Genomic DNA, 18,861 nt, shown 5'->3' with positions numbered 1-18,861 from the left:
ATTTTTATGTGAGAAATCTTTTTTTCTCGCTACAGTCCATGACTTATGATGTGGTTTTATTTGTGAGTATTATTATACTTTGCAGAATCTAAATATACAATCATTATCATGAAATGCAGGTTTTCACAATGAGTTTATTTTTCTTGTACTTATAACCTAGAAAACAATGGTTTTGTTACAAATGTTTGTTTTGCATACCCTTTATTATTAACTTGTTAACAAGCATCTGAGCCTAGCTGATGGAGCCTGAACAAAAGCATTTCACTGCATATCATACCGTCTATGACTATGTATGTGACAAATAAAATTTGAATTTGAAAACTAGAAATGCAGTGACATTTGCCAAGAACGTACAATGTGATGTACAGAATTAGCCCTCTCCATTTTTAGCTCTGTTTCTTTTGGTCTTGTACGTACAAATCCTTAACACAGCAGGTCACGCCTCTCGGGGCACAGTGGAAACGCCCCTTTTATCGCCTCAACATTCGCAGCTTTTAACAACATTCGACGCCCCGCGGACGTGCACGGCGCATGCGCGTGGTCCGTTCGCGCATGCGCGGCTCTCGTCCTCCGTCGTCTCAAATGATGCGGTCAGAGCAGCGCTGGCACTCGGAGAAGAAGGGCAGGTGGTGCTGAGCTGAGCTGGTCGCTCGGTCTCCCGCTTTCATATGATCGAGTACCGGTCCAACCGCCGCACCTGATTGGTCCAAGCGCAGGAGGTCGTCGGTCGTTGTATTCTTCCGCGCTCCGCGTCGGCTGCGCGCAGGTGGAGTGAAGACAGGCTGCGTCAGGAGCGGCTTTTCCGTCAACTTCTCGAATTTTCGCCCATCCTGCTCCACTTTCTGGTACGTCTGTATTCACTGGGAATTCTAGTAGGCTGTAAATGCCTGTTTTTTTTTTTTTGTTTTGTTTTTTGGGTCGTCGCCTTGAGTTTTTCATGGATCGTTTTCGGCTCCGAGCATCTCGTTGGCAGTGTGGCTAACTTGCTAGCCGCAAACCGGATCGGTAAAACCCTCGCCGCTATTATGGTGTATGATTTATATCCCTGGAATTCACACTTTTTTTTTCTGTTTAGAAGACCTCATTAAAAGTGTATCTCGACAGGGAGTTGTTAGTCCCGCAAACGTAATTACTCTGATGCGGAGGACCTTGCATCCCTCTGCACAATCTTTTACATCCAGTTTCGCTTATATATATATCTGATTTTAAGAGTTAATTACGTAATTACCCGAGGCTACGCAGCTTGGTTGTAATGCATACTTTGCGTTCTGTCCGGAGGGTCTTGAGGAACTGGTTTACTGTCGACAAACCAGAATTGTCACCCGTCTTGTGAAGGCAGTTCCTTCGCTTCACTTCGGTCAGGGGGTCTTACTTGGTCCCTTCCGAGATTGGTTTGTCTATTTTATTTTTTTATTTTTATTTTTTTGGGTGGTGTGTATCATTATTCACTCTTCAGAGGAGTAATGTGCAAGCTGTCAGGAAGAGAAAGTGTATCATACTTGTAGTTCTAAATATATTGAAGACGGTTTTGTAGCTTTTTGTGTTTTTTAATACTGTATGTATTAATTTATGCTGCTATTTAGACTTGTAGCAAAAACAGAAATTCTTAAAGGAAGTGACTTCTGTTAGCAGGAAGTTCCATTGGCTTGGAACCAGTTGATAACTGGGCACGAAGTAAATCACACTATATGACACTAAATGCACAGTTGAATGTGGTGGCTGAAGTTAAAATTTTATTAGTTGGTGAAAGTAAAACTATACAGAATTGTATTTTCTGTACAAACTGTACAGATTGTAATTTCATTGTGTCCTCTGCTTTTAACCATCACCCTTGGTGAGCAGTGGGCAACCATGATAGGCGCCCGGGGAGCAGTGTGTGGGGATGGTGCTTTGCTCAGTGGTACCTCTGGCACCTTGGCGGCTCAAGATTCGAACCGGTCTGTTTCCTGTGGTTGGCCTTGCGTGTAGATCTAACTTGCACTCGATAGTCGCTGGATTCAGGTGCATAAATAAATGGGCAGTGGTGGCCTAGCAGCCAAGGAAAGTCAAACCTTTCAATTGTCAAGGTGCTACTGAGGAACCCTTGCGCAAGGTACTCTCCCTACACTATACTCCCTGGCCACCATCCATGGCTTCCCACTGTCATTTCCCAGAAGATGAGCTTTATTCATGACTTAATAAGCACATCCTATGTAAAAGGTCAAAAACTATAACACTTGTAACAATATCATATCTGGCCCTTTACCAGTATTGCATTTATTGGTTTCAGATGTATTTTGAAGGAAAACCATCTTAAGCTTTCCCTTTTCTGCTATTTCACACAGCTGTAACATCTGTAAATGTAGCACTGTACTGGTTTCACCAGCTATTCTTTGGGACTTTATAGAACAGTGGAAGAGAACAACCAAGCCCTAAACCTGCACTAAACATGATAGTTCAGTTTGTGTAAACTTCCTAGAATTCCATGGAGAATCTGAAACAGGTTTTCAGGTGTGAACCAGTCAGGATGTGAGCAATTGTGTAATATTATCATATTCTCTGTGGGTATGTATACATATGCATATGTGCACACACCTTTTGACTGTCACCTTTGAGCCCCCCAGAAGGCAGTTTTATTTTATAATATTGGCATCAACAGTTTCTCCAAATGTATGTGATTCTCTGTGAAAATGTGTTATTAATATGAGTTACAAACTAAACTAATTGGCATCTGTTCTGAAAATGTATGGGGGAAAAGCTATTTGTAATGAAAAGGTGCACAAAAATCATGGTTCAATACGTATTTCAGTTAGATTTTGATATATTTTCTTTTTGGAAGACTGTGATTTACTGAACAAAGTATAACTTTAAATAAAGTGTTACTGTTAGAATAACAATTAAAAAGTCAAATTTTGAAACTGTACAAAAAATATTAAGTCACGCATATTCTGTTATTAGTAACACTGTCAAGCTTTGGACATTGAAGATATTACTTAAAATGACTTGACAGTTTGTCATTAGTAATATGATTTATGTTTGATAATTGTTTTCTTTGCACATGAAATCACACTCTGGATCAGATAATAACACCACAGGTCATTTCAAATACACAAACAATCTTTCAAACAAGGAAAATACCATGTCATTCCACTACCGTTACCACGGTATTACAGTACCATCTCTGTGGGAATACTGTAAAGTTCATCTCTATTCCTAACGTTTCATGTTTATATATGAAACACACTCGTGTATGTTTATTTCTGCACATATTCTTAGGGAGTTTGAATTTCCTCCAATTCCAACACTGCATTTATGCATATGGATATTTTTATTCACACAAAATATTGGTGGGGCAGGAATTTGATAAATGGCTTATGTAATGTTTGTGCAAGGTAGGGTGGAGATGTAGAAGATGAATGTGATTTCATTCAGGATGAATCACTGTGGAAACAGGATGGGACATTAACAAACAGTGTAAACAAAATTTGAATCCTGTGCCTGAACAGAAATAAAATGGTGGCATCATCATTGCTGTATATTTACCTCCATACTGTGTGCTAGCCGCATGCGAAAGTGGGAAATTAGAACTCTGTATTTTCTGGAATTATTTGAAAAATCTCGAGTTCCTGAGCAAAATTACAATGGGCTCATCCATGACATTTTTTTGTGTGGCTCTATTCCCGTAAGCACATATTTTGGCATTTTTAAAGTACTGACTCGCATGCACAGCTTGACACAATGTCCACTTTTTTTTCTTTCTTTCTTTCTTTCCCGTTTTTGATACTTAAAAATTGCTTAACTGTGCCACATCAGTCCGTCTACACTTCACACTGGAATTGAACCTGCACAGTGGTCTATCCTGCACCCTTGATTTTTTTCCGTTCTAATCATACTCCTACAAATTCAGATTCCATGCAGTTAGAACAGCTTTTCAGTTCTATTCACCCCCAGTCCCCTTATTATGGTTCTATCACTGGTTTGCTTCACTGTCAATATTATGGGTGGATCTACACCCAGTTTGGGATTAAAAGTGTGACTGACATCTCCCTTTTTCCCTGTCTAACAGGACTGTCGAGTATGAAAGACAGAAAGTGTGTGTGTGTGTGTGTGTGTGTGTGTGTGTGTGTGTGTGTGTGTTTCTCCCCTCTGTGTGTGAGTGAGGAAATGTCCTCAGGAGTTATTAGTATTTGTCCTTCAATCAATGCAGAGTTGAACAGTAGTAGCACATGTAGCATACAACAGAACACATGTATCACCAACATTTTAGCTTAATGGGGAAATGTGCATCTTATGCAGTGTTTTCAGTGAACATTGGTCAAGTCAGAATAAAGTAAATTGTTAGTGGAAGTAAACCCATAGTATTGACAATGAGTCCCATCAGTGACATAACCATGAAAAAAGGGGTCATTCAGTTTCTATTGGAGAAGCCCTACAGTGAGGGTATGAGGCCGACACCCATCATTGATAGTCCACACCCGTGACTTTGCCTAAAGCAAGGTGGGGCCCTAAGGTTTCCAAAGAAACATGCAGGCTCAATCAGCTGAGATGTTACTTCTGAATATCCCCTTTATCTGAGCAGCTTTCTCAGTGCAATTGGACACCCGAAATTTTAAGCTTTTTTTTTTTTTTTTTCTCCCCTCACTCGTTACAATGACTGGTTCTCTGCATATCAGTTTTATTCCACTGATTTAACATTTATTTTTGCAAGATATAGGCATTGCTGTATTACAATGTCAAATATGTTTGTATCATTCTAATTTGCCCTTCTGAAATATCAATCTACATGCCTTGGATACTAAAATTCAAACTAGGGGTGGGGCCAAAAATTGACTGCAACATAGGGTGATAGTTTCTTTATTAATACATTATTGATTAAGGGTGGGCGATATGGCAAAAATGGCAGTTAAATCACAATTTTGATTATCATGATTTTCATGTTGATTTGTAACTACAGATTAAAAAATAAATTTTAGAAAGTTACTGAACAGTACAACCAATCTATTTTTCTTTGGAAAATAAAGTCCCGAAGAACAAAACAGCATTTAGGCCAAAAAACATTTCTGAACATATTTTAATCAGTTTGTGCAATTTTGCCAATATGTTTATTTAAAGCTAAGAATGTACTTCAGAACAAAATACCAGTTTCAAGCCAGTTTCTATCAATACATTAAATTGGTTTATAATAAAAGTTTAACTTGGTAAATAATAAAAATAAGAAGTTTTATTAACTAATGCAAATGCTAAAATATTACTGAATTGGTCATTTTAATATGACATGACAATACCTGATAATAGGTTATTTTAAAGGAAGAATAAATGGTATAATGTAAACTTGTGGATCTCTGACCAAAAACAAGTGCAATACTGTGTCTAAATGATTTATATATGATTTATAATATTTAAAAAAAACAACCTAAGAACATGTTTTTCCAGCATTGTTCTTAAGCTTTTATCTTCTAAAAATGTTATTGTTTTGTAGTACAAAATATTACTGACTAATTACCATCCCAAAAGCCTGCCTGCCTGTCTGTCTGTTTGCAATCATGCAGCTCCATCTAGTGGTTCTTCCTTGTATAACAATGAATTGTGTTAAGCCTTTCAATAATTAAGGGTAGGTTCAGTCTGTTTACTTCTCTCTATTAATGGACACTCCTGACTCATGTATTGCTGTTTTTCCCTCCACAGCCATGGCGGAAGCTCACCAAGCCGTGGCCTTCCAGTTTACGATCACCCCAGAGGGCATTGACCTTCAGCTCTCCCACCAAGCTCTCCAGCAAGTTTACCTCTCTGGCCTCCGGTCATGGAAGAAGAGGATCAGTCGCCTGAAGGTGCGTTTCTGCCATAGCTGGGCTGCATTGAGAGCAGACTGGTATTACTAATGGGTAGTTGGATTTAATGGATGCAGAGATGTTTGCATTGCTATTTAACTGCAAACACGAGCATCTGGACTGCTTAGAACCTAAAGTGTGGGATGCGGATTTTGTTTAGTGACACAATAATGCAGTGGTTATCCCTTGTTAGGACATCTTCATTGGACAAGAAGGTTTTTACTCAATTAACTAAGATGATTGTTTTACAAGTGTTGTGGAATCATCAGTAGCTGATCTTAGTGTAACAAATGTAAACACAGTTTCCTGTTGTCATGGTAATAGGAAGCCACAATTGCCTAATTTGCCATTTCAGTTTAGTCTGAGGCTTCATATCTGGACAAGTATCTGATATCTGCTGGGCAGTGGTTGTACTAGAGGGTAAGGAAGCGGACCCATAATCTGAACCGGCGAAGTGCCAATGAGCAAAAGCACCTTCCCCACACACTGCTCCCTGAGCGCATTTCACGGCTGCCCAATGCTTACACAGGGTTAACAGTGTGAGCGTTGTAGGGCAAGCTGTGTTTATACTGTTCAGTGTTACCAAGCATTTTGGAATTTTGGACATATATTTTATTTACGTATATTTTTTTAGGGCAATTGTACAGTCTTGATCAAAGATTGTGATACATTTCAGCATTATCTTGGGAATTGAATAAAATGGGTTAAATAGACTTTTTTGCATACTGTGTATATACCATATAGGAGCCTTGAGCATGCTAACGATTGATCTCCTTTATCTCCTCCCACAGAATAATTTTATCACTGGCGTGTACCCAGCTAGTCCCTCCTCTTGGCTATTTGTTGTCATTGCAATCCTGGCCACTATGTACACCCGTTCCGACCCCAGCATGGGTCTCATAGCCAAGATACAGGAGCACCTGCCTGTCAGGTACAGTATCTGTTTTCTTGCCATCGGCTGAATGTCCTGTCTGTTAACAAATAATTTATAAGAATTTACACATTTATAAATGAAGACATGAAGGTTATGTACTTCCTTTAATATAAGGTAGTATAATATATAATGTATGCCATGCAATATTGTGATTATATTGTCAGCCATGGTGTAGGAGTGGGCTTTTTATATCCACTTCTCATTCCGGCCCTATGTCCAAGGCAACAAATCTGCATCTCTCTGCACCCCCCTCTATCGGTCCTTCTGTTCCCATATCAGCCAGTCGATGAGCCTGCAGTGCCAGACGGTGGTGTCGGCCGTGCTGTTCAGCACTCTCCTGTGGCTCTCGCTCATCTTTACCATGCGCCTGTGCCTGAAGCAGCTGCTTTCTTACCACAAGTGGATGTTCGAGCAGCGCAACAAGATGTCCACAACCACCAAAGTCTGGATGGTCTGTTTTAATCCCAAGTAGCTTTCACTCAGCCTTCTGCTCTGTTAATCAATATAATCAGTCTGGGTTAATAAAACTAGTGCTTAGTAGGCTTGGTGTGTTACACTTGTACCCTCTTGTTTGATGCAGTCAGTCTGCATTCTGCATTCAGATGGTGCTTGCAATGTACTACACTCTATTGTTTCTGTAAGGTGAACATGTATATTTGACTGCATAAAAAGCATCTTGCTGAAATTCTTTTGCACCATGGTACAGAAAAATATCCACCATATTGCCCAAGCCTAGTGCTTACAGCATATTGTTACTCTGATATATTGTTTTTAAGCATTTTATTTACATTTATTGTCCACAACAATGTACATAAGTGAATTCATATAATCTATTCAAACAATGAGTATAATAATTAAAACATTGACAGTGTATTGTGCATGTTGCTTGATAAAAATGCACAATAATCACTCATAATAACATTTGTCCTAATGACCAGTTGCAATGAATAGAAGGAATGCTTCATTAATCATGTTAATGTCATCCTCTCCCAGGCTCTGGTGAGGATTTTCTCAGGCCGACAGCCTCTGCTCTACAGCTATCAGGGCTCCCTGCCCAACCTGCCTGTACCTGCGATCAAAGACACAGTCAAGAGGGTAAGAGGAGCCTTTGTTATCCTGATTATTTTTAATTTTGTGTGCAAAAGAAGTGCTGCAAACTGTGCTAAAGCTGTTTGTTCTCTAACTGTCTGCAGTATCTGGATTCTGTGCGTCCATTGATGAGCACTGCAGAGTTTGAGAGAATGACCACTCTTGCTAAAGAGTTTGAGGGTGGGTTCGGGAACAAGCTCAACTGGTACCTTAAACTCAAGGCTCTGTGGGCATCAAACTATGTGAGTTGTTCATGTACAAGTGAACAGTCCGTGATTTTGAATAATAAGAAGCGTCCTGCACAGTATTGCAGTGTCTGTGTTTTGTAATTGTTACAAATGTTATGGCAGGTGAGTGACTGGTGGGAGGAGTATATCTACCTGAGGGGACGAGGCCCTATCATGGTGAACAGTAACTACTATGGCATGGTATTTAACTCTTCATTTAACATTTGTACAGTCTTATGCATCCTGGGCATTTAGATGCTAGAGGCACTACTATTTGATAAAGTGCATAAATAATTAAACGAGGACCAGGAGAAACTATTAAAATAGTGATAATAAACAGAAATGTCATATTAATTTCATGAATATGGATTATAAGTATAATCAGCTCAAATACACATAATTGTCATTGTATTAAAATATTTGTAAATATTGCTTTTAATTAGCATTTTATTTTTTGTGTTGTCATTGTTAACACTAATTATTTGGAGATTACATATACCCCACAATTTCCCCTTTAGATGATATTGTTGGTCTTAACTGGAATTGAAGCACAGTTTTTAGTTAGCTGCTACAGCTGGAGTGTTGCGCTGTTAGCATATGCTTTTTGGTTTTGGATTTGGTCAAAGTTAAAAAGTTAGGCACTGTAAGTAATTGTAAGTAATTATAATAATTCAGCATTTAAAACAGACACCCTAGTTTAATGCTCTCCGTAATAATGTAGCTTGTTGTGATCTAGTGGTGGTTCTGTATGTATACAAACCAATTTTCTCTTCCCAAATTCCAATGCCTTTTTCCATTTCTAATATGCTTCGTCATATCTTCCGAAGTGTAAAGCTGGGACAGTCATTGTCTCTGGAGGATGGAGGTTACCTCCTGCAATGTTTGAGTTGTTTCACTGCATGTCCATTTTCACTGAAGAGTTGTGTTGAGACGTGTCTACGCCCTCAGGACTTTGTCTACGTGACGCCCACCCCCATTCAGGCAGCGAGGGCAGGAAATGCTCTCCATGCTTTTCTCCTGTACCGCCGCAAGCTAAACAAAGAAGATATCAAACCGGTGAGCTACCCCACAGCAACAGCTACTTCCATTGGTTAAGATGTAGAAAATCCTTGCAGACAAACTAAGATAAACTAGCATAGATGTATGTCATATAGAATGTTATGTTATTAGCATTTCTCTTGAGAGTAAAACATTTTTGCATTGAATCTAGTAGTTTCTTGTGTATGTGTATATGAGTGTGGTGTCTGCATGCACATGCATGGCCTTATCACCTCATTTTTTTGTCACCATTTTGTTCTTAATTTTTTTTGTATGGATTTGAGTTGATCTTCAAAAACCAACACACCACTTGTGTTTTTCATACCTCCTTTCTCCTCCTTTCTTTTCCCCATCCATCTACACACCATCCCCATCTCTCTCTCTCTCTCTCTCTCTCTCTTTCCTGCTTTCTCTCTCAGAGTTATATCCCAGGCACGTTTATTCCTCTGTGTTCTGCTCAGTGTGAGAGGTTGTTCAACACTACGCGTATACCAGGAGAGGAGACTGGTAATTCATACACAATTGTGCATGCACGCACTCTCTCACACACACACACACACACACACACACACTCTTAACCCTGTGTTTCTGCCCTCAAACCCCTAAATATGTCTCAGAGAGATGGAGAGAATAAGCAGGAAAAGTGAGAACTGTTGTCATCCATATCCAGTTGTCAGATTGAGTGTTCTGTTTGTCTATCTGTTGCAGTTTTTTTTTTTTTTAAGCTGACCACTGTCTCTTACTGATGCTTAACTTCCTATCTCTTAAGAAATTATAGATTTGATGTCTTTTCTTCATTTATCATTTGTTTGTGTAATCCTGGCTTCCTCTTCTTTTCCTTTAATCGTCCTACTTTCTCTTTTGTTGTACACTCCCCTTCTCTCTCCCTCCCTCCTTTCCTCTTCTCCCTCCCTCTCTCTCACTCTACCCTTTCCTCATTTTCTGTTTCTCTTCCCCCCGTTCTCTGTGCCTCAGTGGTTGTTGAGGTCTACTGTTCCTTCCTGTTCCTATCAGTTTGAGAGGATATTTAACACGTCTCGAATTCCTGGGATAATTACAGGTATTAAAATTTACATTTTTACCCTGTAACGTTAGTATCTAACTCTCCTGCAAACACACACAGGTGAGGAATTAAAACCTGGAAGTCAGAGGTTGTCCAGATTACTCCTTTTCAAACATTTCTAGTTTCCTTGAACCCAGCTGTTAGACTACTTCATGCAAGATGTTTTTTCTTTTTCTGTGTTTTATGAGTTTTGTTTTTGAGGAAATACATTTTAATACTAAATAAATTCTACTATTTTTCTCTTGTTCATCCACTGCAGGCTCATTTTACAGAGTCCATTAACTTTACTTTAATATCAGTAATAATATTTTAATCATTCTTTTTATTGACACTGTCCCCCTTCATTTAGTTTTATTTCTTTCCCCCTCGCTGTAGATGCTGTTGTTCATTGGCAGGACAGTGACTATGTGGCCGTCCACCACAGGGGACGCTATTTCCGCCTCTGGCTGTATCAGGCAGGGCGGTTACTGTCACCACGTGAGATTGAGCACCAAATCCAACGTATCCTTGATGACCCCTCACCACCATCACCTGGAGAGGAGAAGCTGGGTGCACTTACAGCCGGGGATAGGTAATACACACACACACACGCACACACACACACACACACACAGTTTTACACCGTTGAATCTGCATTCTTGCTCACCTATTTATTTGGTTCTTTATCTCTTAGAGTCCCCTGGGCTCAGGCCAGAAAAGAGTTCTTCAGCTCAGGGGTAAATAAGCGCTCCCTGGACTGTATTGAGAGAGCTGCATTCTTTGTCACCCTGTCCGATGATGAGCATGTGATTATGGGAGATGATCCCACCCCCTGTCTGGACCGCTATGCTAAGGCCCTTCTCCACGGGAAGTGCTATGACAGGTCAGCCACTGCTAACACACAACCTTCCTTTCTCAAATGTAATACCCTTTTCTGTTAAACCGACTGATTATATCAACCTGTTTCATGCTGTGCTCTAACATGTCAGTTTTCAGATTTAGTTTTTCTACATTTGCAGATGGTTTGACAAGTCTTTCTCACTGGTCGTGTTCAAGAACGGGAGGCATGGGCTGAATGCTGAGCACTCTTGGGCTGACGCTCCTGTGGTGGCGCACATGTGGGAGGTCTGTGTGTGTGTGTGTGTGTGTGTGTGTGTGTGTGTGTGTGTGTGTGTATGAAACATTTCACCCTCCTTATTTGTTCTACCCTCTCTGGTACTGACGGGACCCCTGCCTCTGGTTTGTGTTTCAGTATGTTTTGGCCACCGACTGTTTCCAGTTGGGCTATAATGAAGAGGGACACTGTAAGGGTGATGTGAACCCTTCTCTATCCCAACCTCAGAGGCTCAGTTGGGACATTCCAGCCAAGGTGAGACCTTGAGAAAAGAGTTTTGTAAACAACGGCACTGTAATTTTACTATTTTTAAAATTGTAAAATAGGCTTGTTACTCTGCAAGACAACTAAAGCTTCTTTTTCATGCAAGAGTCTGAGGACACAAGCAAAATGGCTTCCAGACACGGCAGTCTGTTCATAAGCAACGTGAATCCGCCTGATGCCGGTCCTCTGACATGAAATTTTTGCTTTTATATAGGTCTTAGTGGTCCCCCAATACTGTATCTGAAGTCTCTTGGCAAAATTCAACCTTGGTGCAGAATTAGAGCCGCTTTTATCCAGTCCCACAATAAGATTTCCCCCAGACACACTGTTTTGGTGTGTGTAGCTTTAAATGCCAGTGAGGGGTAGAGGGGCCTATAGAAGTGAAGAGACTTCACAGAAATGGTGTAATCAACACCATTCACCAACCACAATGTTTGGCACATACAGGAAGTCATTTTTAGTGACTGAACTAAAAAAAAAATACATTTGTGCTCATTTTTACATCCAATTACGGAGCAACTTCAATGCCTCACACATTAAGAAGTCATGATGGTCTGTGGAGGGGTGGGAAATTCTCTGGCTGCAAAAAGCATGAGAAAATGTAGGTAACCTTTACCCTTATGGTGACTTATTCCAGATCCAACCGCATGAGATGCTCTCAACAGAATGACCAAACCACTGTTTATAGCTGCCATTTCTAGCCACATCAGGACTAAAGACAAGCTAGGGGAACTGGTATTGTTAAATAATTTCACAAAATGAAATGTTCATGTCAGGGGACCTTTACTATTACTAAATGAATAAGCTACACATTTAATGCTTTAGTTTTAACTGTTCTACCCACTTAATCCATTTTTAGTAACTTGCACAAGCTAGCCCTGGTATATTTCATGTTAAATACATTGATTTTACTAAATAGTTGTTTTTGTAAATAATAACTTTTTTTTTTTTTTTCTGTCTTTTTCAGTGTCAGGAATGCATCACCCAGTCTCTCTCTGTAGCCCAGGCATTAGCTGATGATGTGGACTTTCATGTAATCACACTGCGAGACTTTGGGAAGGGAAGGATAAAGAAATTACGCGTCAGTCCGGACGCCTTTATCCAAATAGCTCTGCAGTTGGCTTACTACAGGGTGAGGGCAGCACGCCAGCAACACTGACGCATACGGGTCTGCTAAGGGGTGTGGCTAAGAATGCATTATTGTCAGTACAACAGTATACAGTTTATTGAAATAATCTTTTACACACACCCCACGTTGTGCAAAAAACATATGTATATACACACTAAACCATACTAACTAAACTTAAATATTGTACAGATGTCTATAAGAGAAAAGTAAAACTTTTCTGTACAATGGGGCAGTGGTGGCCTAGCGGTTAAGGAAGCGGCCCCGTAATCAGAAGGTTGCCGGTTCGAATCCCGATCGCCCAAGGTTCCACTGAGGTGCCACTGAGAAAAGCACCGTCCCCACACACTGCGCCCCGGACACCTGTCATTGCTGTCATGGCTGATTGCATTTAACCATGATTGGTTAAATGCAGAGGACAAATCACTGTGTATCACAAGTGACAATCACTTCAATTTATCATAATGAACAGGACAACATCATATGTTGGATATATTGGATATTTCAAACAGGACGCATGAGAAACATGCAAAATGAACAGAAATGTGAAAATAAATTGAGATGTGCAAAATGGTCAGTAAGTTATCAGGTGCATAAGGCTGGAAGTTTTTTGGTGATGACAGTACATTGAGAGATCTGACTGCTTGGGGGAAGAAGCTCTTGCAGTGTCTGGCAGTTACTTTCTCGTAGAGCTGGGAGATGGGTGGAAGTGGAACCCCAATGATGCGCTCAGCTGTCTTCACTATCTGATAACAGTGCACTTCCCATACCTGACAGTGATGTGGCAGCAGAGAACACTCAATGGTCCCCCGGTAGAATGATGTGCGGATTGGAGGAGGGAGGTTTGCCTTCTTCAGCTTTCTGAGGAAGTGCAGATGTTGCTGGGCTTTCTTGGTGGTGGAGGTGGTGTAGAGACTCCAGGAGAGGTCGTCTGTCATGTGCACACCCAGGAACTTCACGCTGCTGACCATCTCAACAGCAGATCCATCAATGTGCAGTGGGTGGGGACAGTCAGTTTCTTCCTGAAGTTGACAACCATCTCTTTGGTCTTGGTGACATTGAGAGTCAGATTGTTGCTCTGGCACCAATCCACCTGTTTTATCTCCTCTCTGTAGGCAGACTCGTCGTTGTTGGTGATGAGCCCCACTACGGTTGTCATCTGCCAACTTGATGATGTGGTTCGAACTGTACTGTGCTCTGTCAGAGGAACTTGGAGGTTTTATTTCTTGTAGTCACAGACTGAGGCCCATCTGTTAGGAAGTCCAAGATCCGACTGCAGAGTGGAGAGCTTATTCCCAGCAGGTTCAACTTCCTTACCAGCTTCTCAAGGATGACTGTATTGAATGCTGGGCTGAAGTCAATATACAGCTTTGTGGCGTAAGTGGTCGAGGTAGGAGAGGGTTGTGATGAGGGCAGACAAGATTGCATCGTCAGTGGAGCGGTTTGGCAAGTAGGCAAACTAAAGTGGGTCCAGATTCTGTGGAAGTTTGGTCTTCATGTGCCTCAGAACCAGCCTGCCCAAGCACTTTGTAATGATGAGTGTGAGCGCTATGGGCCTGTAATCATTGAGGCAGGACACAGTTGACCAGCACTGGGATGATCTTGGTGTTTTTGAGGCAAGTAGGTACCACGGCTGAACTCAGTCGAAGATATCTGTCTAGATGTCTGCAAGCTTGTCAGCACACTCCTGTAGCACCCAACCTGGAATGTTGTCTGGTCCTGCTGCTTTCCGCGGGTTGAATCTGCGGAGGGTCAACTTGACATCTCCCGTGGAAAGACAGAGGACCTGGTTGTTGGGAGAGGGAGTTGTTTTCCTCACTGGCTCCCTCAAATGGTGGGGGAGGGGTCGCTGGCTGGGAGGGGTCGCTGCTGCAGGGCTGATGTGTTGACCTGTAGCCCGTCATGGTCTGGATCCCCTGCCACATGCGCTGTGTGCTTTGAAGACGTGAAGTGGCTGTTTGTGTAGAGAAAATAATCTCGCTTTGCCTCCTTAATGCCCGTGGTTTGCTCTGGCTGTAGAATAAGCCTCTTTGTCTTTGGACTGGACTGCAGTGTCCCGGATTTTCACCAGGTTGCACATCCTAGCAGAGAAGCAGGGTTTACGGTTTGGCCGGGTGATTACTGTCTTGGAGGCGGTGACATCCTCAACACACTTGCCGATGATGCTGATGACGGAGGTTGCGTAATCCTCCATGTCCACTGAGTGGTCATAGGTGGCTGCATCTCTATAAACACCTCCCAATCTGTGCAGGCCCCCAGGGACCATGTTCTCACGTCTCTGATTTGCTGGTCTGAACTGCTTGATTATTGGTTTGTAGGCTGTGATTAGAAGTATGGAGATGTGGTCTGATCAGTGGGGGAGGGGTGTAGCCTTGTATGCCTGCTAGATGTTTGTGTAAACATGGATCCCTAGCATGGATCCCATCTTGCTTGCCGCTCTTCCACCTCCTCATTGTCAAATCAGAATTGAACAATGGATTTTCGTACTGTGGGAGCACTTCCATACTACCTGGTCATTCACATTATATCATGCTTTCGTTTCCACTAAAATGATGCCACGAGACACACAGTCAAACGTTTGGAAACTCGTACTTATGGGTCTTGCATTTTTTTACATAATCATGTGTGTTATTTTATAGTTTCGTTTTTTCCAACAGCCCTGAATGCTAATCCTGCCACAAAAAAAAGTTTCTTGCATTAGATTCTTCAAATTGCCTCCATCTTAATCTCCATAACCACCACAGAGTAGGTAGTCCAAACTTTTAACTGGTAGTGTATATGAGCCATTAGAAACTCATGGCATTCCCCAAGTTTCTGTTTTAGGCCCCCTATTGTTTGTCCTTGACAATGTAACGAATAATTATTACTGAATATCTAGCCAAGTTTTTTCAAATATGGACAGATATATGATTTTGTTGGTGTAGGCTATGGATAACTCTGAACTTCTGTTTTTTCTGTCATAGGATCGGGGGATGTTCAGTCTGACATATGAGGCGTCAATGACTCGGTTGTTCCGGGAGGGACGCACAGAGACTGTACGGTCCTGTACTAGTGAGAGCTGTGCTTTCGTTAAGGCATTTGAAGGTGGAGAGGTGGGGCCTCTGCACTTTCTGAGACACTCCCTGTCTCTTTAAACTCGAAAATTAGCTTTCATAGGATGAAAAAAAAAAACAATAAATGATGTCTCCTTCTGCCTCTGTGTTCATTTATAGAGTTTAGACGTGTGCCATCGCTTGTTTCGCATGGCTTGTGACAAACATCAAAATCTCTACCGAATGGCCATGACTGGCGCCGGCATTGATCGACATCTCTTCTGCCTTTATGTTGTTTCAAAGTACCTGGGTGAGGAGTCTCCATTCCTCAAAGAGGTATTGTCTAATTAGGCTCAAGCAAAAAAACATATCACTTTATCAGTGTCTGGTATAAGTTATGCAGTGGAGTATTTTGTAATAAGTTTGTTTTTATTTTTCTCCTCCCCCTCCTCTTTTCTTTGTTTAATCTTAATCTTCTTTTTTCATAAGGTTTTGTCAGACCCATGGCGTTTGTCCACCAGTCAAACTCCATTCCAGCAGGTGGAGCTGTTTGATATGGTCAACCACCCAGAGTACATCACTTGTGGAGGCGGTTTTGGACCTGTAAGTCTCTTAAACTTACTTAAAAATTGTACAAAAATTTGCCATGTGTAATTAAACACAATGTCTTTTCACGTTTCAGGTAGCAGATGATGGATATGGTGTGTCATACAGCATTATTGGGGAGAACATTATCAATTTCCACATCTCTTGCAAACACTCATGCCCTCAGACTGTGAGTACATATCTATCTTCTGTTTTTTTTTTTTTAGATTTGTGTATGTTATTATTATTAGTAATAGTAATTAATTTTTTTTGTCATTTTAACAGAAGCTCTTTTGTCCTGGTGTATAGATTGTATTTATAATATTTATTATTCTGTAAAAAATGTGAGTGCATTTGAGATGATTGAACTGGGTGGCCTGGCTCCACTGTAATCAGTCCTGTCTTTCTTTTTAGGACTCTCATAAATTTGGTGCGCTTATCAAAAAGTCCCTCACCGACCTGGATCAGATGCTGTCTGCGGAACAGAAAGCAGCTAGAAATGAGCAGAACACGGGTGGGAATTCCACTCAGGCCAAGAAGGACCTCTAGATCCCAGGCCACTAAAAGACAAACGAGGTGGTGAAAAGGGAAGCGTTGGTCAGGGCTTGTTAGAGCGATGGTAGTTGCTGTTTGTATGTACATGCACAAAGTGCACAAATACGTTTGTAGTGTAGGATTCTACCCACGGTAATTTATCTGGATTATGCATAGTTGTTGTGCACAGAAGATGGATATTTTAAATTGTGTTTGTGCATGCGTGCTGTTGAGGTCGGAGCAGCTAAAGGGATCTGTTATGAATCTATGAATCTGAAGAAGCTTTGGAGAGATTCACCGATTGGTTCGTTGGAATGATTGCAGATATCTGTGCATCTTATACTTGAACACTCCCCACCCAATCAAGATCCATTCTAAATGAAGACCACTGACACGGCAGACAACCAAGGTTTCACTGGAGCACTCTCACTTGCACCTTTTGTAGCTTTAAAATGAATCACTGCTGTTACTACCATGTTTTGTTTTTGTTTTTTAACTCTTTGTGATTTAATGGTGTATCTCGGTTTTTGTATTTTTATCTAAAATATTTCATTGTGTAGGACAAGATTGTTAATGAGGAGCTTTCTTGGGGTCCTCGGTGCCTTTTGCTTTTGTCAATCATCAGAAAAGGCGCTGGACATCCTGGTGAGGTTAAACTAGATGGATTCTTGTATTTATGAACTACATTTCATGGACCAGTACTCCCAACACACATTTGCAGGAAAGATTGTGAAAGTACTTTTCATTATTATTGTTGTTATAATTATTAATTAATAATGAAACTTTTTGTTCATGTGAAAAGCAAACATTCTTAATAGGTCATGTCAGTTTATTTTTCTTCTAACTTTTCATTAATATAAAAAAAAAAATCTATCATTCCATTCGTTTTAGGACAAAGTTTTATTGTACTTTCAGCTGTACTGTATTTTCCATGGCCATTACTTTTTTGGTGGCTTTTTTAATTGTCATTGTCCTTGCTAGACTTTTTTTTTTTTTTTTTTTTCACCCATCTTAGTAATAGTAACTGTTTTATAATGATTGTAAAATAAATAAATATGTGTTACATTTTTATTTAGGTTGGTATTTTAGCATTTTATTTGTCCCATAATTTTTACTACGGTAGACCATATTTATATACACTACTCAAAACAAAATTGATGGAGGTCTGGATTTGGAGTCATCTCAAAATTAAAGTGGAAAAACACACTACAGCCTGATCCAACTTTGATGTAATGTCCTTAAAACAAGTCAAAATGAGGCTCAGTAGTGTGTGTTGCCTCCATGTTCCTGTATGACCTCCCTACAAAACCTGAGCATGCTCCTGAGGTGGTGGATTATCTCCTGATCCACTCCCAGACCTGGACTAAAGCATCTAACCCCTGGACAGTGGTGGATAGTGAGCCAAGATGTCACAAATATGCTCAATTGGATTCTGGGTAACGGGCGGGCCAGTCCATAGACAATGCCTTTATCATGCAGGAACTACTGACACACAGTGGCAGTCAGGCTACCCCTGGCGATCACATGGAGGGCCGTATGGCCCCCCAAAGAAATGCCACCCCACACTATTACTGACCCACTGTCAAACCGGTCATGCCTTCTCCACAGTGTCTCCAGACTCTTACGTCTGTCACAGGTGCTCAGTGTGAACCTGCTTTCATCTGTGAAGAGCACAGGCCGAATTTGCCAATCTTGGTGATCTCTGGCAAATGCCAAACGTGCTGTATGGTGTTTGACTGTACAACCTCCACCTGTGGATGTCGGGACCTCATACCACCCTCATGGAGTCTGTTTCTGACCGTTTGACCTGTTGAAGGTCAAAATTGTGAGTGAGCCCATGAGAAGCAGCCCGACCCATGAATGGTCTCAGGATGCTTTTCTTTTGGCAATAGACAGGACTGATTGGACTTCACCTTGTCTTCTCCAGACAATAATTTTTCACGATGCCCCAATCAGAAAGGAGCTTCATCAGAGAAAATGACTTTACCCCAGTCCTCAGCAGTCCAACACATGTACTTTTTGCAGAATGTCCTTGATATATCCTTGATTTTAGAATATCCAAGGACATT

The 18,861-nt window shown here is 41.0% G+C and overlaps 1 protein-coding gene across 3 annotated transcripts; it reads left to right on the top strand.

Moving 5' to 3' along the window:
• Positions 1 to 544: 544 nt before the first annotated feature.
• Positions 545 to 17,777, top strand: LOC114770513 (carnitine O-palmitoyltransferase 1, liver isoform-like). Of its 3 annotated transcripts, none has more exons than XM_028964521.1 (19): positions 545 to 845; positions 5,665 to 5,807; positions 6,599 to 6,738; positions 7,021 to 7,192; positions 7,735 to 7,836; positions 7,935 to 8,072; positions 8,181 to 8,258; positions 9,006 to 9,113; positions 10,071 to 10,155; positions 10,534 to 10,729; positions 10,832 to 11,020; positions 11,157 to 11,262; positions 11,390 to 11,506; positions 12,483 to 12,647; positions 15,605 to 15,733; positions 15,854 to 16,009; positions 16,163 to 16,276; positions 16,356 to 16,448; positions 16,673 to 17,777. In XM_028964521.1, exons 2-19 carry the CDS (start codon positions 5,667 to 5,669, stop codon positions 16,805 to 16,807), a joined length of 2,364 nt encoding a protein of 787 aa, XP_028820354.1. In that variant the 5' UTR covers positions 545 to 845; positions 5,665 to 5,666; the 3' UTR covers positions 16,808 to 17,777. The 3 variants fall into 3 exon arrangements, with proteins under 3 accessions (XP_028820354.1, XP_028820338.1, XP_028820346.1); XM_028964505.1 differs by lacking the exon at positions 10,071 to 10,155 and adding an exon at positions 9,515 to 9,602; XM_028964513.1 differs by lacking the exons at positions 545 to 845; positions 10,071 to 10,155 and adding exons at positions 925 to 1,005; positions 9,515 to 9,602.
• Positions 17,778 to 18,861: the final 1,084 nt, after the last annotated feature.

The sequence above is a fragment of the Denticeps clupeoides genome, chromosome 2 (genome assembly GCF_900700375.1).
Source record: "Denticeps clupeoides chromosome 2, fDenClu1.1, whole genome shotgun sequence".
NCBI lineage: Eukaryota > Metazoa > Chordata > Actinopteri > Clupeiformes > Denticipitidae > Denticeps > Denticeps clupeoides.
The sequence above is the reverse complement of the archived record's forward strand: the minus strand, read 5'-3'. Positions and strand labels throughout refer to the sequence as shown.